At 47.1% G+C, this 21,952-nt stretch overlaps 2 protein-coding genes across 2 annotated transcripts; one reads left to right on the plus strand and one right to left on the minus strand.

Moving 5' to 3' along the window:
* The first annotated feature begins 958 nt into the window (after positions 1-958).
* Positions 959-4,478, plus strand: LOC123158688 (uncharacterized). The gene is made up of 4 exons (XM_044576586.1): positions 959-1,028; positions 1,591-3,402; positions 3,484-3,602; positions 3,909-4,478. Exons 1-4 carry the CDS (start codon positions 992-994, stop codon positions 4,308-4,310), a joined length of 2,370 nt encoding a protein of 789 aa, XP_044432521.1. The 5' UTR covers positions 959-991; the 3' UTR covers positions 4,311-4,478.
* A 2,904-nt stretch (positions 4,479-7,382) lies between these two features.
* Positions 7,383-8,659, minus strand: LOC123161949 (NAC domain-containing protein 22-like). Its single transcript, XM_044579756.1, has one exon. It carries the CDS (start codon positions 8,514-8,516, stop codon positions 7,569-7,571), a length of 948 nt encoding a protein of 315 aa, XP_044435691.1. The 5' UTR covers positions 8,517-8,659; the 3' UTR covers positions 7,383-7,568.
* Positions 8,660-21,952: the final 13,293 nt, after the last annotated feature.

Raw genomic sequence — 21,952 nt, forward strand, 5'->3', positions numbered from 1 at the left:
GGTCAGCACCTCCACCAAAGAAATTCAAGAAGGTCAAGGTTCCTTCCTTGGTAGCCAGCTCATATTCTTCATCACGCACCACAGACGAGCATGAAGATTTGGACGACACCGCAGCAGGCCCTACAACGACTCAAGACCCTGACAACGCTGGCGCTCCTCCATCATCATCATGAAATTCTCCAGGGGCGTTAGTCCTCAGTTTCAACCCTTTTGGTCATTCGATGATAAAGGGGGAGAAATTTGAGTTAGTCTTCAAGCGGGTCTATATATGGGTGTTTTTTTGCTAAGTTACAACTCTCGTTCTTCTGATGACTTTGCTGAATCGAGTTGTAATCTTAAACTCTATGGTGGCTTGATACTTTTGTTGTGTTCTTCTGCATGCTTATTCCTCATAAATTTTAATGCACGCATGCTGAAATACATCAGTCACCATATTTCATCATGTATTTCAAATTACTCATATTATATATCAAATGCGTGTATGACTTACAAGATATAGGGGTAGATCTTCATGATTATACTCTTCAAGTGTGCATTGCTTCAAAAGCAAATTCCTTATTATACACATCTTCAGGTGGAGTTCTTCTATATCTTGCAATCAAATTCCTCAATATCAGTATTTACCAATGAAATGAATAGCGCGCTATTTCGGCGTTTTAGCGTCGCTATAGCATATTTGGGAGGCTCACGTTACGTTTGAGCACATTTGCTCGCTACGACGCTAAACACGCTATAGCGTGCTATTTTGGCGTTTTAGCGAAAAAAACATTATACGTTTTAGCGTGGAATGGACCAAAACAGGGTCATCTAGGCTGTTGGACAGACAGCAGGCTCAATAGCCCATTGGGGAATCGGCCCAAAACTTTCTCTTGACCTAACCTAGCCATCGGGCATCAGACTACAACACCACGCACTGGCAATCCCCTCCCAAATTTCACGTCGATAGCTTGTAGCGGCGGCGGTGACCCCAACTCGAGTAGCTACCGCGTCCATGTCAGCCACACCGTCGGCGCCGGCGACTCAGCCAGGTGAGAGCTCTCTCTCTCTCTCTCTCTCTCTCTCTCTCTCTCTCTCTCTCTCTCTCTCTCTCTTCCGTAGAACCAACTCGCCGGGATGTGAGAAGAGCACCACCGTCCGCACACCCATTGCGCGCGCACAGGTGTCGCCGCCGCCGCCGCCGCGGCCTTGCGTGCACAGGGTCTCCTCGGGCGGCGGTAGGGCTAGAGTCCGCCGGCGTCGTGACGGGACTGGATCTGGAGATGGGTTCTCTCGTTGTGGGACTAGGCCTCGGGTGTAGGCCGTTCTGCTAGGCAGCGGCCGATGTGTAGATGCCTAGATGGACAGATCTCTCTTCTCTGTAGTGTAGTCTGAATGTGTAGTTCTGTACTTCTGTAGTCATGTGCAGTTTTGTTCATCCTGATTTTAGTTACTACTCCTTGGCTCACACTATACTACAGATGGGATTATGAACACTATACTGCAGTTTTGTTCTTGCAGTTAGTGTAGAAGAGTTTTGTACTTCATACTGTTTCTTACTGACTGAGTGATGAATTACTTATGTTTCTTGTTGTGTTCATTGTCTGATTGTAGGCCTCGGCGTGTCAAGCACAGCATCAACAGCCCATGGACAAGCTGCCATTGCGAATGCGAAATCAAAAGACCCAGGATGGAAATATTGCATTTGCCCGGATGAAAACAAGAAGAATTCACTTAGGTGCATCTATTGTAATAATCTGTACACCAATGGTATTACTCGGATCAAGTTCCACCTTGGAAACATTCCGAATTCCGGTGTTCTACCTTGCACAAAAGTGCCTGCTGATGTAAGGGATGAAATTGTTGAGTATTTGACAAGGAAGGGTGAGAAAAAGGCAATGAAGGTTACAAAGCAGAAGAGAAGGAGATGTGAAGTGGACTTGAGCCACTCAGAGGGGGAAGGTGCTAGTGACTCAGATGGAACAAACAATTTTGTTCTTGTGCTGAAGTCAGCGCGTGGCACAACGTCTAAATCCTCAAGTGGCCCTATGGAAAAGTTCTGCAAATTGACACCCAAAGAGGCTATTGCTGCAAGGAAGGAAAAAGCTGCTGATAATATCCAATTAAAGCTAACAACTGGGAGAAGAGAACAAAAAAGGATTCGTGCTTGTGAGTACATCTGCCAATTCTTCTATGAAGCATGCATTCCCTTCAATGCAGTCACACTTCCAAGCTTTGACCTTATGCTTGAGTCAATTGGACAATACGGCAAAGACCTAGATGGTCCTAGTCCTTATGAAATGGGTGGGCCATACTTGAAGAAGAGGAAGAAGAGAGTGAAGGATTCCTTCAAGGCACACAAGGAACATTGGGAGCTCACTGGATGTACAATCATGACAGATGCATGGACAGACATAAGAGGAAGAGGGGTAATGAACTTGGTGGTTCATAGTGCTTATGGTGTAGTTTTTCTTGATTCTGTGGATTGTTCAGCTGCTAAAAAAAATGGTAAGTACATCTTTGATCTTGTAGATCATTGCATAGAAGAGATTGGGGAGAAACATGTAGTTCAAGTAGTGACTGATAATGCAAGTGTGAATCAAGCAGCATCTAAGTTGCTGAACGCAAAGCGCCCCAAGGTATTTTGGAATGGTTGTGCTGCCCACTGTATAGATCTGATGCTAGAGGACATTGGGAAGCTGCCATCAGTTGACTCCACCATTACAAAAGCTAGAGCTGTGACGGTTTTCCTTTATGCACACACAAGGGTTTTGAACCTAATGAGGGAATTCCTTAGTAAAGATTTGGTTAGGTCTGGTATTACAAGGTTCGCTACAGCATACTTGAACTTGAAAAGCATGCTGGACAACAAGAAACAACTCCAGAAACTATTTAGATTAGATGAGCTTGATGAAATGGGATATTTAAAAAAGGTTAAAGGAAATGAAGCTAGCAAAACTGTGCGCTCTGAAACTTTTTGGAGAGGAGTAGACATTGCTGTCGAGTTCTTTGAGCCATTGGCTAATTTGCTCAGGAGGATGGACAGCGATGTACCGGCTATGGGATTCATATACCGCGCCTTTTTGGATGCAAAGCAAGAGATCAAAACTAAGTTTGAAAATGAACAAGGATCTTGTTTTCAGGAAGTGTTGGATATTGTGGATAAAAGATGGGACAGCAAGTTGAAGGGGCCACTACATAGGGCTGGATACTTCTTAAATCCATACTACTACTATGAAAACAAGAAGCAAATTGAGTTAGATGGATCATTTGAAGCTGGGCTTGTAACTTGCATGGAAAAAATGGTTGAAGATGTTGTCCTTCAAGACAAAATCAATGATGAGCTTGTGGAATATCGAAAGGAACAGGGGACATTTGGAAGAGAAATTGCCAAAAGGCAGCGGAGAAACAAAAGCTTTGATCCAGGTGCATATTCACATTTTTATCAATTCTCAAATCTGATCTTACAATGGTTTATTAACTATGGTTTTATACTTTTGAATGAAGCTCAATGGTGGTCCAGTCATGGGTCAGATTCACCAAATCTCAGAGTATTGGCGATGCGGATTTTGAGTTTGACATGCAGCTCCTCCGCTTGTGAGAGGAATTTTAGTGTTTTTCAGCAGGTAAGAAAGAAGTACAATTTATCCTGTTCTCAACTTCTCATATTAGTGCCCTTGAAAAATATTTGCCTATGTTATGCTAGCAAACTTGATTTGTTCTCAACTTCATAGAAGTGTCCTGTTGTCCGTGTTGTAAATGTACGCAATCCTGGTGTTCGTGTTGCTTGATATGAATTGATGGCTGGTTTGTGCTGTACAGTGTATAACTTTCCTTGATGTAGAATATATTTCCTTGCTTCCTTACTGTGATAACATATTTGTTTCCTTGCAAACTTGCCATGTTGCTTACTTGGTTGCTGTTACCTATAGATTCACACAAAGAAACGCAACAGGCTGCTTCATAATAAAATGAGAGACCTTGTTTTTATCAAGTTCAACTCCAAACTCAAACAAAAGAGAAAGATGAAAAACAGGGACCCGATTGTGGACCACACATTTGTAGATGTTGTAGAAGATGAAGATAATGAGTGGATCACAGGTATTGTGCCTCATGAACCTGATGAAGTTGTAGAAGTTGCAGCATCAACATCACAAGGAGCAGTTGGTGCATCAAAAAGAAAGAGAGCGTCCCAATCTCGCCCTCGGAAGAAGAAAAAACTGCTCCCTGTTTTTCGTGAAGATGAGTTGGAGTCAGCTAGTTCTTCTTCTGAATCGGAAGATGATGCCATGCATTCACCATCTGGTTCATCAAATGAGAGTGATTCTGAATAATTTCCAAGTTGTCGTTGTATTGTATTGTTTACTTGTTGGCTTGTTGCCTTGTTGGCTAGTTCATCTTTAAACAGATATGTTGTACTATTGTCGTCCTATGGCAGTTGTTGTTGCCCTTCTAGTTTTTTGGACAAGTAATTTCGCATGTGTCGCTATGGACTGCTGTATTGTTATGTTCTCCATCTAGTTCATCATAAAACTACTATGTTGTATTGTTATTGTTGTTCATCTTAATTAGTTATGCATGTATGGCTCCTGAAAAAAATATTAGATGTTGAAATCCTTATTTTTTGGGATATATTTGGCTTTTTTTTAAAAACGCTATTTTGAATATAGCACGCTATAGCATGCTATAACTTGTATAGCATTTGGAGAAGGGCCACGCTATTTTAAATAGCACGCTATTCAAAACATTGGTATTTACACTTCACATTATTATCCCCGTTGAAAACTTAACCTATATTGTCATCAATCACCAAAAAGGGGGAGATTGTAAGTGCATCTAGTGCCCCTTAGTGATTTTGGTGTATTGAAGACTTATAGGTTAAGGGACTGATGCGTTTGTGAGTCTACATAGGTCTATAAGTCTATGAGGAGTTTGATATTTACAGAAAAAGTCAACCCCTAAAAATGAAGTTCTTCGACTGAAGACTTTGTAATTCTGAAGACTTTGAAAGTGAAGAAATTGGTGTGACCTTGAAGACTTGGTATTCATTCGAGGAACATGAAGCGCGAAAACTTTTGTTTTCATAGTTTCATTTTTCTCTTTCTTGAGTCATAGGAAACACCGTACTGTTAAAGGGGGTCGAGGAAATACTAAGGAAAAATTTCCATGTGATGCTCAACTCAAAATCCTACACCTACCAATCCTTTCGAGTGAAGCCATTGGAAATCTCGCACGGTTTAGTCATATTCTTCAGTGACAGAGATGGAGTTCTTCTGATCTCTGAGGAATTTGTTCTAACTGAAGAGTTAGAAATTCACTAGTGCGGATTGCCTACCAAGTGAGGAACATGATAGCCCTGAGGAATTCGAACCCCAAATATTCCGACCGTTGCTGTGCTACGCGCCAGCTGTCCCAAAATATCTACCCACCTAACGGTCATATCAGACAAGGGCATTTATGTCTTATCATGTCGGGTTGCTCCCTAGGCTATAAATAGCCGCCCCCTACAACCACTAGTTGGTTGGCTGCTCCGAGAGAAACTGACACTTGTCATTTGAGAGCAACCCATCCTCCGAGGACTTTGAGTGAAAATCATCAAGTGAGGAAATCCCAAACCCAAACCTACAAAACCCCAAGTGATTGAGCATCACTGAAGAGATTGATCCTGCGTGGATCCGATGCTTGTTTCCTTTGAAGATTGTGCTTCTTCGAGACGGTTAGGCGTCAAGGTCTAGAGCATCCAAGAGGAATTGTGGATCGCCGAGTGACCGAGTTTGTGAAGGTTCGGAAGTCACCTGAAGACTTACCACGAGTGATTGGGCGAGGTCTGTGTGACTTTAGCTCAAGGAGAATACGATGAGGACTGTGTGTCCGGGACTGGGTGTCCTCGAGTTTAAATACTCAGCCGCTCCAACCAGATGTACAACTGAGACAGCAATTGGAACTGGTCTACCAAATCATTGTCTTCACCAAGCTAACTGGTTCTATTTCCTCAACCCTTTCATTTCCTCATGTTGATTGTTGTGTGCTTGTTCATATCTGTTTGAAGACATTGACTGAAGACTTTCTCAATTTCCTCATCTCTATTTCTTCAGTCAGTCTGTCTTCTTCCCTTGTTATCCTGTGTTTACGCTTTCTGTACTCCTCGCTTGTCTTCATTTCATCATGATGACTATGCATGTGTTCTGTTATGTTCCTTTCTGAGTACTTATTCCGCTGCAAGTAGTTCTTCATTTAGGAATTTTCTCTCCAGCAAATTCCTCAGTGAAGAATTCATAAAAATCGCCTATTCAACCCCCCTCTAGTCGATATAACGCACTTTCACAACAACCCTCCGTTGGTGTACCCCCCCGGCGAGGGCGGCCGGCCCGGCGCACTGCCGACGGGACGGGCAATGGGCGCCAAGGAGGTTCGGCTCCTCCTCCTCTTCCTCCTCGTCACGCTCTTCGTCTCAATCCTCCGGCACTCCGACGCTGCTCGGCCGCCGCTCTCCCAGCGCCGGCATCGTCATCAGCGAGGGCAGCCGGCGCGCCTCCTCGTCGGCTCCTCCCCCGCGCTTCGTCAAGCCGAAGACGGAGCCGGGTCTCGCGCCGGTGAAGACGGAGCCGGGGTTGGCGCCGGTGAAGGTGGAGCACGGCGAGGTCGAGCTCGACGACTACGCGGCCCTCGAATGGGCACGCCAGGACTCCCTAAAGATGGCGAGGGAGCGCCAGTGCGCCGCCCTGCGGCGCTTCGCGCAGCGCCGCCGAGGCCGCGACGAAGGAGGAGTCGTCATCATCGACGACAGCGACGACGACGACGATGCGCCACCGCCGTCACCACCAGCCGGGGAGGGGTCCAGCAGGGGCGCCCGAGTCAAGGAGGAGAAGACCGACGATGGCGGCGACAATGGCGACTTCTCGGCCTTCAACAAGTTTTTTTGATTAGTTTTTACATATAATGACGACTACTCGACTTAAATCGGCGAATATAAGCCCAAGTTTGCCGAAATTTGATGTGTTTTAGCCGAACTTAGCCTAAATTTGCTACACGTTTTTCCCCGCGCTTGGGGCCGGCCCTGGGGCGGCGGCTGGGGGCCAACTCGCCCCCAGGCCCATTTTTTGCGCCGGGTCACTCCCAGGCGGCGATTTTAGGCGCCCCCTGGGGGGCCAACGGCTGGAGATGCTCTTAGATCCGTGATTTGTTATACGTTAGGAAAGTTGTGGTTGTAATAAAGAATAGAGAGAAAACTAAACCGATGGACCAGGGTGGGAGGGGGTGGTGGGAGGAGAGACGAAAAAACCAGCGAAAATAAAACGCGGAGCAGGATGGGAGGGGGTGGTGGGAGGAGAGACGAAAAAAACCAACGAAAATAAACCGCGGAGACGATTCACCAACTCGTTCATTAGGAGTAGGGACGGGCAAACTCCATTGAACTAGTACTAGTTAATAGAGTAGTGAAATTTCACCATTCCTTTTTTCTAGTGCTGAGTTTCATATGCCAACCAGAACCAGTAGACTCCATCACAAGAGCAGCTTCTGTTGCCAGATTCAATGGCCGCTGCATTTTCTCTCTGAATTTTGAGATGGCTCCTCCATGGATTAATGTACTACTAGTGATTAGTAGGAGTAATAATTTTTTGGTTCCACACTAGAAGTTGAGGACGCTGGCGCCGTAGTAGGGAGACAAGCAGAGGCCCTCCATCCAGGGGCTCCTCAGCTGCGTCAGGAAGGGGTCCTGCATCCACTCCAGCCCGCCGCCCCCGCCGCCCCTCGCCGTCTCCAGCTGCGGCAGCCGCATCGCCTCCGGCCTCGCCACCGCCACGGCCTCCTCCTTCTTCACCCCGTGGTGCTGCACGGCGGCCTCGTGGTGGGCGACCTCCGAGCTCCGACGCGGCGGACGAGACGTCGGGCGAGCCGGCGCTGCAGTGGGAGAGGGAGCGGGACGCCGTGGCGGTGGGCGGGGAGGAGCGCGCGCGCGCGAGCTCCTCCATGGCCACCCGCTGCTCCAGCTCCTTGAGCGAGACGGCCTTGCGGTACACCTTGCAGAGCACCACGTCCTGCTGCTCGCCGGCGCCGGCGCCGGCAAGGTCGGGCAGCCGGTACTCGTTCATGACCCAGTCGGTCTTGGTGCCCCGCGGCGCGCGGCCCTGGTAGTAGACGAGCGTCTTCTTGAGCCCGACGAGGCGCTTGGGGTCGGCGGCGCAGCGCACGGCGCGGTCGGACCCCGTGGCCTTCCAGAACCCGCGCTCCGTGGTGCGGCTCGGGCGCCCGCCGCCGCCGCCGCCGGACGCCGCGTGCTTCCGGGCGCCGTCGCGGGGCACGAAGAAGTACCACTCCCGCTCGCTGGCGATGGCGGCCAGCCCCGGGAGGTCCCAGGGGTCGTGCCGGTACAGGTGCACCGTGGGGATGATGTCGAACGGCGCCCTGACCTGATGATTCTTGCTGCTGCTGGTGACGTGGTGCTTGAGGTAGAACTCCAGCAGCTCCTCCTCCGTGGGGTGGAAGCGGAACCCCGGCAGCTCCAGCGACGGCGCCGCCGCTCCTCCTCGCCGCTCCATCTCGATCAGATGAGCTAGCTAGCTTGGGTAGATTGATTCCAGTGTGTTAAGCAGAGCAGAGTTGTTGGTTGTTGGATGAATGTGTTGGGAAAGAGCAGAGGATGCTCGCAGCATATATAGGCCGGCGGCGAAGCTCAAGAGGAAAATTAAGCCCAGCATGCACCTTTGTCCCACCGTCGGTCACCTGCTCCCTCCCGTTGCTGCCGGCCGGATCCTCCGTCAATCCGCATCTGTCTGCGACATCGTCTCCTTCCTCCATCGCCGTGATTACAATGCAATACCGATGCATGGAGCACAAAAGGACGCACCTTTGTCCCACCCGCATCCTCTCTCTACTCCTTCCTACTTTAGGAACGTTCCCACGCCTCGTCGCCGCCCCTACCAGTACTGACCTGGGCACCGCCCCACCGGCATGCCAGAGATCACCGGACGCCATCTTGGGCGGCGGAACGGAGTGGAGGGAGCGGCTAGGGTTTGGTCCGAGAAGCGGATTGGGGTCAAATATATATGGGGTCGGATAGCCAAACTCGCCGTTCATCGACGACTTTTAAAAAAAAGGATTAATTAAGAAATGAATCCGTAATGAAACTACGTGTCAAGGGTAGAACGAGACCGGCGGCGCGTCGCCTCGACACTAACAACGACTACTCCCCGTATTTGTGGGGTAGGGTGGGCCACCCAGCGCGGGCTGGGTCCGACTTGGCAGACGCGCCTGGGCCTCCCCGTATTATGGCCGGATATGAGTGGTGCCGTCCAGTCTGGACGTTTGATGCGCTTGTTTCGGTCAATTCTTTTGCTTTTACCTAGTCGTCTGCCCGGGGTGTTGAGGCGCCCGACTGTACATGCTCTACTTCCTACTTGAGCAAACTTCGGCTAATGCTTTGCTCTCTCGCACAAAGATAACTTGCCGCTCCTGCGAGCGACATGAGGGAACCCTATTCACCGCCGCCGTCGGGTCTCCACCTCTCTCCTCTTTGATCACCGTTGTCAGAGGACGCGGCGGGTAGAAGCCTGGTACGCGACATCGTCAACGAGGCTTCCTCGTCCCTCAAGTGGAATTTCTAGAGGATTGTGTCTCCAGGCTAAGGTACGATGGTGTTGGAGTGCGTGGTGGGTCGCCTGGGTCATAAGCGGCAGGCACGGTTCGTTGCGGCGGCGGTTGGCTAGATCTGCTTAGCAGCGACGTGCGCTATGGGAGGCAAGGGATGCGGTCGACGACCTTTTCCAGGGCGCTCTCAGGTGATGGAGGTTGCGATGTGATGGTGGTGATGCCCGTTTGGTGGAGGTGGTGCCCGAGGCTCGGTTCCACAGGCTTTGGCATCCGCTGTCATGCTATGCATGCTTTGGCTCCAGGCGCGGTGACTCCGCATCGATGCACGATGATGACTGGCATGTCCGAGGCAACCTAGGTGGCTAGAGGTGTCAGCAGCCTAGATGCCCCCCTTTCCAAATCTAGAGTGGCCACATCCGATGGCGCGTTGGTCGATGCCCTCTCGGGTGGAGCTAGCTGACATCCGAGCGATAATACATGCCTAGTTTCCGGTGAAAGGGCAGGCTATTGTCCCCTGGTCGAGACCATATTAAAATGTTTACTATAAATTGGACATATGGAAATTACATAGATATATCAGTGCTCAGCAAAACAAAGAGACATATAGACCTGTCCTCGTCGTCAATGTGCCCTGTACATCCCCGCTTGATGCTCATCGTAGCGTCCCGAACAGATGATTGTGTTACGTGAAGAATAAATTATGAGTTCCGAAATGGTCAAGACTTGCAACTACAAAAGAGTTCAATCTGTCGTTTTATTATTTCTATGTGCAATTAGATCGTTGTGTGGCGACACTTGTGAGCAACTGACTAGGATGACTTTGCAACGAACGTAACTTTCTTGCACATGTACATTCAAGAATTATAGAAATGGAAGCCTTGCATATTTTCCAAAAGGGAGAGTTGATATTTCAACCACCCGCGATCGTCGTGTTTTCTGCCATATATAAGAGCATCTCCAACAGCCGCGCTAAACTAGCGCCGCGCCGTAAAATAGGTCGTTTTAGCGCGCTCGCAACGCGTCAGGGCGCTCCAGCGGGCGCGCAAAAATGGCACGCGCGCTAAAACGGGTTGGGCGCGCGGTCAAAAACACTTACCCGCGCGGCGTATTTCGGGCGCCCACTACAGCGCGCGGCACACTCGAGCGCTCGCGCCCGCTCTTCCTCTCGCGCTTCCACCCCCGACCGGCCGCGCCGCCGCCGCCGCCCGCGCACCCCGGCGACCGTCTCAGGCTTCCCCGGCCTATCCCCGCGCGCCCGCGCTTCCGCCCATCCCCTCCTAGTACCGCCGGCGCCCGCGCGCCTCCGTCGTCCGAGGAACAACGCCAACATCTATCCAAAGTGGAAAACCTTCGTGAAGCCGTTGAAAAAACCGGAAGGTAAGAAAAATCTTGATTTTCACAATGCTCAGGCGGCGGCTAGAAAAGATGTGGAGAGAGCATTTGGGATTTTGCAAGCCCAATTTGCTATTGTGAGAGGACCGGCAAGATTTTGGGATCAAAAAAATGCTTTGGTACATCATGCACGCTTGTGTGATCATGCACAACATGATCATCGAGAATGAGCGTGGCCAAGATTTAGACTACTCATAGTATGAGCTCTTGGGATATCCCGTGCGAGTGCGGCGGAGGGCTGAAAGGGTAGCCCGTTTTGTTGCCTCCTATCATGCCATTCGGCGTCCCGCAACGCACAAGGAACTTCAGAATGATCTAATTGAAGAGTGGTGGGCATGGCATGGACGGCAAAGAGCATGATGATATCTGCACTCGACATTGTATTGTTCATGAACTATTTGTTGTGTTGTAATAATTTATTTTGAACTATTTGTTGTTGTACTGAACGATAAACTATTTGTTTGAGTTGTAATGATTTATTTTGAACTATTTGTTATTGATTTTTATTTTGTTTGTTTCATCATTTTTGCTCATCTTCTTTGAAATGTACATGTGGTTTGTGCGGCGCGCGCGCTGTATTTTTGCGCCCTGCTGGAGCGGCGCGCGCGCGCTGCATTATAGCGCCGCTGCTGGAGCCAACGCAGGCGGGCGCGCAAAACCAGCCGCAGCGCGCTCGCTAACAGGTTTTTTGCGCGCGGCGCTTTAGCGCGGCTGTTGGAGATGCTCTAATCTCTCCCACCACATGCATGCCTCACTCACATCGATGACGATGTTAACTATCCATCGATGAAAATTAAGCTTGACGATGGTCCCGTTTGGCCCTAGGGAAGCTCCGCCTGTGAGTTTCTTGATGTTTTGTTTTATTTAGCTCGTAGATTCTTGTGACATGAAATCATACAATGAAGGCCTCGCAGATAGTTCCCTAGTGCCTAATAGGCTAGGCTACAAAAACTACTTAACTTTTTCGGTCCCTTTTCATTTGGATTCCTGTCTTGGTGTACAAAAATCTCACGGGTGAAGGGTGTAGACGACAAACATTTGTGCATGTCATTGCTAACCCCGATTCGGAGCTTGGGGCTGCCAGGTGAAGTGGATGGTGGCGTGAAGCTACACTGATCATGGAGATGAGCAAACAATGTGTTGGGGGCCGTGATGCGATGCAAGACAATAGGCCAACAACCAACCGTAATAAGAGGGGTTAGGAATGGCACTGTTTCATATTTTTTCGAAAAGTATAATGTTTGATTTGATTTGAAATATGTCATCATGTTGATCTCATACATTCAAATGGTTCATATTCCAAGACTCTAAATGAAAATGTATATGCATTTTAAATTCCAAAGACGGTGTTTGCATGCATGGCGAGATGTCCGAGACAAAATGGTGCAAGGTGAACAAAAATTCTATGACTCTAATCTCACATCACAAACTTGTGTCTCCCCCCTTAAAAACACTCTTCTCTCTATCCGACACAACAAATATAACGCAAAGTTCCATGATAAAAAACGTAAATTTAATATGCATGTTTGCTAATTTGGCATGGCTTACCTAGTGCAATCAAAGTTGGCACGAACCAACTTTGTAAACACTACTTTTAGTATATTTAATAGAGTCTACCCCTTGGTAAACACCACTAATTAAGTACATGCCCACCCCTTGGTAATTAAACACTAGTTAGTATATTTCTGATCCTTGTTCATATGGTTGACTCAAAACTCTGGAAAGCAGTTCAGGTTAGCTTCGGATTAATACGTTCAAACGAAAAGAAAACCTCTCCAATGTGTTGTGCGGCTTATTAGTTGGATTTGGATTTTCCCGCCGCGCTGAAATATTGCGAGTCAACTCCCGCCCAAGACCTTGTGATCCACGTCCGGTTGGTGAGTTTCAAATGAGAATGAGAGGAAAGCGGTCAAGCCTGAACCGATCTTGTATCTCGTTCGTTGAATTAGATTGGACGGTTGAGATCAACTGCAGAGGGGGCACGATCCGTGGGAGGTCGTAACTGACCAATGAGTGAGCAGCAAAGCGAAACACTCTCTACTCCGTCGGATGCGAGCGGACGACTGCGATCAAGTGAAAGGACCCATCGATCCGTGGGACGTCCAAGCAGACCAACGAGAGAGCAGCTCCCTCCCTCGGAAGAGTGCCAATGAAACAAAAAGAAAAATCCCCACCCACCCACCAGATTCATTCGTCTCCCTCCCTCACACCTCGCCGCCGCCGCCGCCGCCGCCGCCGATCCTCTCCTCGTCTCTGTCCCTCAGACCTCGCCGACGCCGACCTCTCTCCTCGTCTCCCCTCACACCACGCCGCCCCCACCCTCCCATCCCCTCCCGTCATCAGAAGAGAAGAAGAGAGAGAGAGAGAGAGCGAGTAGGCCAGGCGGCGGCCATGGCCCTCGCAGATCCGTCCGTGCCGTCCTTCGACCTCGGCCTCCGCGTGCTCCTGCTCGGCGGCGTGACGTGACGGGACGGACCTCCTCGGCACATGGCTTGGTGTTTCTTGATGTGTCTTTGGTGCTAGCCCTGCCCCTCTATTTATATGTTGAGCCTTGGGGTCAAAACTTGGAGTAAAAGCCTCCACAAAGTCGGTTTCACCCGAAAGGCAAGAGTCCTTCTCGGACTCCAGGGCCAGACGCCAGGGTTCCCGGCGTCTGGATCCAGACGCCAGGGACCCTGGAATCTGGCCCCTGAACTCCGCAAAACTTTCTTTTGCGCTTTCCAAAAACCTTGTGGGCTTTCCCCTTTGGCCCAAATTGTTGGGGAACGTAGTAATTTCAAAAATTTCCTACGCACACGCAAGATCATGGTGATGGCATAGCAACGAGAGGGGAGAGTAATGTCCACGTACCCTCGTAGACCGTAAGCGGAAGCGTTATGACAACGCGGTTGATGTAGTCGTACGTCTTCACGATTCGACCGATCCAAGCACCGAACGTACGGCACCTCCGTGTTCAGCACACGTTCAGCTCGATGACGTTCCCCGGGCTCCAATCCAGCAAAGCGTCGGGGATGAGTTCCGTCAGCACGACGGCGTGGTGACGATGATGATGTTCTACCGGCGCAGGGCTTCAGCTAAACTCCGCGACGATATGACCAAGGTGGAATATGGTGGAGGGGGGCACCGCACACGGCTAAGGAACGATCCGTAGATCAACTTGTGTTCTCCATGGGGTGCCCCCTGCCCCCATATATAAAGGAGTGGAGGAGGGGAGGGCCGGCCCTCTCTATGGCGCGTCCTAGGGGAGTCCTACTCCCACCGGGAGTAGGATTCCCTCTTTCCTAGTCCAACTAGGAGTCCTTCCATGTAGTAGGAGTAGGAGACAAGGAAGGGGAAGAGAGAAGGGAAGGAAGGAGGGGGTGCGGCCCCTCCCCTAGTCCAATTCGGACTAGGCCATGGGGGGGGGGGGGGCGCGGCCTGCCCTAGGCAGCCCCTCTCTCTTTCCCGTATGGCCCAATAAGGCCCAATACTTCTCCCCAGCGAATTCCCGTAACTCTCCGGTACTCCGATAAATACCCGAATCACTCGGAACCTTTCCGAACTCCGAATATAGTCGTCCAATATATCGATCTTTACGTCTCGACCATTTCGAGACTCCTCGTCATATCCCAGATCTCATCCGGGACTCCGAACTCCTTCGGTACATCAAAACTTATAAACTCATAATAAAACTGTCATCGTAACGTTAAGCGTGCGGACCCTACGGGTTCGAGAACTATGTAGACATGACCTAGAACTATTCTCGGTCAATAACCAATAGTGGAACCTGGATGTTCATATTGGTTCCTACATATTCTACGAAGATCTTTATCGGTCAAACCGCATAACAACATACGTTGTTCCCTTTGTCATCGGTATGTTACTTGCCCGAGATTCGATCGTCGGTATCCAATACCTAGTTCAATCTCGTTATCGGCAAATCTCTTTACTCATTTCGTAATACATCATCCCACAACTAACTCATTAGTTGCAATGCTTGCAAGGCTTTAAGTGATGTGTATTACCGAGAGGGCCCAGAGATACCTCTCCGACAATCGGAGTGACAAAACCTAATCTCGAAATACGCCAACCCAACATGTACCTTAGGAGACACCTGTAGAGCACCTTTATAATCACCCAGTTACGTTGTGACGTTTGGTAGCACACAAAGTGTTCCTCTGGTAAACGGGAGTTGCATAATCTCATAGTCATAGGAACATGTATAAGTCATGAAGAAAGCAATAGCAAGATACTAAGCGATCGGGTGCTAAGCTAACGGAATGGGTCATGTCAATCAGATCATTCAACTAATGATGTGATCCCGTTAATCAAATAACAACTCTTTGTCCATGGTTAGGAAACATAACCATCTTTGATTAACAGGCTAGTCTAGTAGAGGCATACTAGTGACACTCTGTTTGTCTATGTATTCACACATGTATTATGTTTCCGGTTAATACAATTCTAGCATGAATAATAAACATTTATCATGAAATAAGGAAATAAATAATAACTTTATTATTGCCTCTAGGGCATATTTCCTTCAGTCTCCCACTTGCACTAGAGTCAATAATCTAGATCACATCGCCATGTGATTAACATCAGTAGTCCACATCATTATGTGATTAACACGCATAGTTCACATCGCCATGTGACTAACACCCAAAGGGTTTACTAGATTCAGTAATCTAGTTCACATCGCTATGTGATTAACACCCAAAGAGTACTAAGGTGTGATCATGTTTTGCTTGTGAGAGAAGTTTAGTCAACGGGTCTGCCACATTCAGATCCGTATGTATTTTGCAAATTTCTATGTCAACAATGCTCTGCACGGAGCTACTCTAGCTAATTGCTCCCACTTTCAATATGTATCCATACTGAGACTTAGAGTCATCTAGATCAGTGTCAAAACTTGCGTCGACGTAACCCTTTACGATGAACTTTTTTTTTCACCTCCATAATCGAGAAACATATCCATATTCCACTAAGGATAATTTTGACCGCTGTCCAGTGATCTACTCCTAGATCACTATTGTACTCCCTTGCCAAAATCAATGTAGGGTATACAATAGATCTGGTACACAACATGGCATACTTTATAGAATCTATGACTGAGGCATAGGGAATGACTGTTCATTCTTTTCTATTTTCTGCCATGGTCGGGTTTTGAGTCTTACTCAACTTCACACCTTGCAACACAGGCAAGAACTCTTTCTTTGACTGTTCCATTTTGAACTACTTCAAAATCTTGTCAAGGTATGTACTCATTGAAAAATCTTATCAAGCGTCTTGATCTATCTCTATAGATCTTGATGTTCAATGTGTAAGCAGTTTCACCAAGGTCTTTATTTGAAAAACTCCTTTCAAACACTCTTTTATGCTTTCCAGAAAAATTCTACATTATTTCCGATCAACAATATGTCATTCACATATTCTTATCAGAAATGCTGTAGTGCTCCCACTCACTTTCTTGTAAATACAGGCTTCACCGCAAGTCTGTATTAAAACTATATGCTTTGATCAACTTATCAAAGCGTATATTCCAACTCCGAGATGCTTGCACCAGTCCATTGATGGATCGCTGGAGCTTGCACATTTTGTTAGCACCTTTCGGATCGACAAAACCTTCTGGTTGCATCATATACAACTCTTCTTTAAAAAATCCATTAAGGAATGCAGTTTTGACATCCATTTGCCAGATTTCATAAAATGTGGCAATTGCTAACATGATTCAGACAGACTTAAGCATCGATACGAGTGAGAAAATCTCATCGTATTCAACACCTTGAACTTGTCGAAAAACTTTCGCAACAAGTCGATCTTAGTAGATAGTAACACTACTATCAGTGTCCGTCTTCCTCTTGAAGATCCATTTATTTAACATGGCTTGCTGATCATTGAGCAAGTCAATCAAAGTCCATACTTTTTCTCATACATGGATCATATCTCAGATTTTATGGCCTCATGCCATTTCGCGGAATCTGGGCTCATCATCGCTTCCTCATAGTTTGTAGGTTCATCATGGTCTAGTAACATGACTTCCAGAACATGATTACCGTACCACTCTGGTGCGGATCTTGCTCTGGAAACCTACGAGGTTTGGTAGTAACTTGATCTGAAGTTTCATGATCATCATCATTAACTTCCTCACTAATTGGTGTAGGAATCACTGGAACTGATTTCTGTGATAAACTACTTTCCAACAAGGGAGTAGATATAGTTACCTCATCAAGTTCTACTTTCCTCCCACTCACTTCTTTTGAGAGAAACTCCTTCTCTAGAAAGGATCCGTTTTTAGCAACGAATATCTTGCCTTCGAATCTGTGATAGAAGGTGTGCCCAACAGTTTCCTTTGTGTATTCTATGAAGACGCACTTCTCTGATTTGGGTTTGAGCTATCAGGATGAAACTTTTTTCACATAAGCATCACAGCCCCAAACTTTAAGAAACGACAACTTGGGTTTCTTGCTAAACCACAGTTCATATGGTGTCGTCTCAACGGATTTAGATGGTGCCCTTTTAACGTGAATGCAGCTGTCTCTAATGCATAACCCCAAAAGGATAGCGGTAAATCAGTAAGAGACATCATAGATCGCACCATATCAAGTAAAGTACGATTACGACGTTCGGACACACCATTACACTGTGGTGTTCTGGGTGGCGTGAGTTGCGAAACTATTCCGCATTGTTTCAAGTGTAGACCAAACTCGTAACTCAAATATTCTCCTCCATGATCAGATCGTAGAAACTTTATTTTCTTGTTACGATGGTTTTCAACTTCACTCTGAAATTCTTTGAACTTTTCAAATGTTTCAGACTTATGCTTCATTAAGTAGATATACCCATATCTGCTTAAATCATCTGTGAAGGTGAGAAAATAATGATATCCGCCACGAGCTTCAACATTCATCGGACCACATACATCTGTATGTATGATTTCCAACAAATCTGTTGCTCTCTCCATAGTACCGTAGAACGGCGTTTTGGTCATCTTGCCCATGAGGCACGGTTCGCAAGTACCAAGTGATTCATAATCAAGTGGTTCCAAAAGTCCATCAGTATGAAGTTTCTTCATGCGCTTTACACCGATATGACCTAAACGGCAGTGCCACAAATAAGTTGCACTATCATTATTAACTTTACATCTTTTGGTTCAATATTATGAATATGTGTATCACACGATTGAGATCCAACAAACCATTTTCATTGGGTGTATGACCATAGAAGGTTTTATTCATGTAAACAGAACAATAATTATTCTCTAACTTACATGAATAACCGTATTGCAATAAACATGATCAAATCATATTCATGCTCAACGCAAACGCCAAATAACATTTATTTAGGTTCAGCACTAATCCCAAAAGTATAGGGAGTGTGCGATGATGATCATATCAATACTGGAACTACTTCCAACATTCATCGTCACCTCACCCTCAACTAGTTTCTGTTTATTCTGCAACTCCTGTTTCGAGTTACTACTCTTAGCAACTGAACTAGTATCAAATACCAAGGGGTTGCTATAAACACTAGTAAAGTACACATCAATAGCATGTATATCAAATATACCTATGTTCACTTTGCCATCCTTCTTATCTGCCAAATACTTGGGATAGTTCCACTTCCAGTGACCAGTCCCTTTGCAGTAGAATCACTTAGTCTTAGGCTTAGGTCCAGACTTGGGCTTCTTCACTTGAGCAGCAACTTGCTTGCTGTTCTTCTTGAAGTTCCCCTTCTTCCCTTTACCCTTTTTCTTGAAACTAGTGATCTTGTCCACCATCAACACTTTGATGTTTTTCTTTGATTTCTACCTTCGCCGATTTTTGCATCGCGAAGAGCTTGGGAATTGTTTTCGTCATCCCTTGCATACTATAATTCATCACGAAGTTTTAGTAACTTAGTGATGGTGACTAGAGAATTCTGTCAATCACTATCTTATCTGGAAGATTAACTCCCACTTGATTCAAGCGATTGAAGTACCCAGACAATCTGAGCACATGTTCACTAGTTGAGCGATTCTCCTCCATCTTTTAGCCATAGAACTTGTTGGAGACTTCATATCTCTCAACTCGGGTATTTGCTTGAAATATTAACTTCAACTCCTGGAACATCTCATATGGTCCATGACGTTCAAAACGTCTTTGAAGTCCCAATTCTAAGCCGTTAAGCATGGTGCACTAAACTATCAAGTAGTCATCATATTGAGCTAGCCAAACGTTCATAACGTCTGCATCTGCTCTTGCAATAGGTTTGTCACCTAGCGGTGCATCAAGGACATAATTCTTCTGCGCAGCAATGAGGATAAACCTCAGATCACGGATCCAATCCGCATCATTGCTACTAACATTTTTCAACACAATTTTCTCTAGGAACATATCAAAATAAACATATGAGAGCAACAACGCAAGCTATTGATCTACAACATAATTTGCAAAATACTACCAGGACTAAGTTCATGATAAATTTAAGTTCAATTAATCATATTACTTAAGAACTCCCACTTAGAAAGACATCCCTCTAATCCTCTAAGTGATCACGTGATCCAAATCAACTAAACCATAACCGATCATCACGTGAAATGGAGTAGCTTTCAATGGTGAACATCATTATGTTGATCATATCTACTATATGATTCACGCTCGACCTTTCAGTCTCCGTGTTCCGAGGCCATATCTGCATATGCTAGGCTCGTCAAGTTTAACCTGAGTATTCGGCGTGTGCAAAACTGGCTTGCACCCGTTGTAGATGGACGTAGAGCTTATCACACCCGATCATCACGTGGTGTCTGGGCACGACGAACTTTGGCAACGGTGCATACTCAGGGAGAACACTTCTTGATAATTTTTAATGAGAGATCATCTTAAAATGCTACCGTCAATCAAAGCAAGATAAGAAGCATAAAGATAAACATCACATGCAATCAATATAAGTGATATGATATGGCCATCATCATCTTGTGCTTGTGATCTCCATCTCCGAAGCACCGTCGTGATCACCATCGTCACCGGCGCGACACCTTGATCTCCATCGTAGCATCGTTGTCATTTACGCCATCTATTGCCTCTACGACTATCGCTACCGCTTAGTGATAAAGTAAAGCAATTACAGGGCGTTTGCATTTCATACAATAAAGCGACAACCATATGGCTCCAGCCAGTTGCCGATAACTTCAGTTACAAAACATGATCATCTCATACAATAAATATAGCATCACGTCTTGACCATATCACATCACAACATGCCCTGCAAAAACAAGTTACACGTCCTCTACTTTGTTGTTGCAAATTTTACGTGGCTGCTACGGGCTTAGCAAGAACCGTTCTTACCTACGCATCAAAACCACAACGATAGTTTGTCAAGTTGGTGCTGTTTTAACCTTCGCAAGGACTGGGCGTAGCCACACTCGGTTCAACTAAAATTGGAGAAACTGACACCCGCTAGTCACCTGAGTGCAAAGCACGGCGGTAAAACCAGTCTTGCGTAAGCGTACGCGTAATGTCGGTCCGGGCCGCTTCATCCAACAATACCGCCGAACCAAAGTATGACATGCTGGTAAGCAGTATGACTTGTATCGCCCACAACTCACTTGTGTTCTACTCGTGCATATAACATCAACGCATAAAACCTAGGCTCTGATGCCACTGTTGGGGAACGTAGTAATTTCAAAAATTTCCTACGCACACGCATAATCATGGTGATGGCATAGCAACGAGAGGGGAGAGTGTTGTCCACGTACCCTCGTAGACCGTAAGCGGAAGCGTTATGACAACGCGGTTGATGTAGTCGTACGTCTTCACGATTCGACCGATCCAAGCACCGAACGTACGGCACCTCCATGTTCAGCACACGTTCAGCTCGATGACGTTCCCCGGGCTCCAATCCAACAAAGTGTCGGGGATGAGTTTCGTCAGCACGACGGCGTGGTGACGATGATGATGTTCTACCGGCGCAGGCCTTCGCCTAAACTCCGCGACGATATGACCGAGGTGGAATATGGTGGAGGGGGGCACCGCACACGGCTAAGGAACGATCCGTAGATCAACTTGTGTTCTCAATGGGGGGCCCCCTGCCCCCGTATATAAAGGAGTGGAGGAGGGGAGGGCCGGCCCTCTCTATGGCGCGCCCTAGGGGAGTCCTACTCCCACCGTGAGTAGGATTCCCTCTTTCCTAGTCCAACCAGGAGTCCTTCCATGTAGTAGGAGTAGGAGACAAGGAAGGGGAAGAGAGAAGGGAAGGAAGGAGGGGGTGTGGCCCCTCCCCCTAGTCCAATTCGGACTAGGCCATGGGGGGGCGCGTGGCCTGCCCTAGGCAGCCCCTCTCTCTTTCCCGTATGGCCCAATAAGGCCCAATACTTCTCCCCGGCGAATTCCCGTAACTCTCCGGTACTCCGATAAATACCCCAATCACTCGGAACCTTTCCGAACTCCGAATATAGTCGTCCAATATATCGATCTTTACGTCTCGACCATTTCGAGACTCCTCGTCATGTCCCCGATCTCATCCGGGAGTCCGAACTCCTTCGGTACATCAAAACTTATAAACTCATAATAAAACTGTCATTGTAACGTTAAGCGTGCGGACCCTACGGGTTCGAACTATGTAGACATGACCTAGAACTATTCTCGGTCAATAACCAATAGTGGAACCTGGATGTTCATATTGGTTCCTACATATTCTACGAAGATCTTTATCGGTCAAACCGCATAACAACATACGTTGTTCCCTTTGTCATCGGTATGTTACTTGCCCGAGATTCGATCGTCGGTATCCAATACCTAGTTCAATCTCGTTATCGGCAAGTCTCTTTACTCGTTCCATAATACATCATCCCACAACTAATTCATTAGTTGCAATGCTTGCAAGGCTTTAAGTGATGTGTATTACCGAGAGGGCCCAGAGATACCTCTCCGACAATCGGAGTGACAAAACCTAATCTCGAAATACGCCAACCCAACATGTACCTTCGGAGACACCTGTAGAGCACCTTTATAATCACCCAGTTACGTTGTGACGT

The sequence above is a fragment of the Triticum aestivum genome, chromosome 7B, assembly GCF_018294505.1.
Source record: "Triticum aestivum cultivar Chinese Spring chromosome 7B, IWGSC CS RefSeq v2.1, whole genome shotgun sequence".
Classification (NCBI taxonomy): Eukaryota; Viridiplantae; Streptophyta; class Magnoliopsida; order Poales; family Poaceae; genus Triticum; species Triticum aestivum.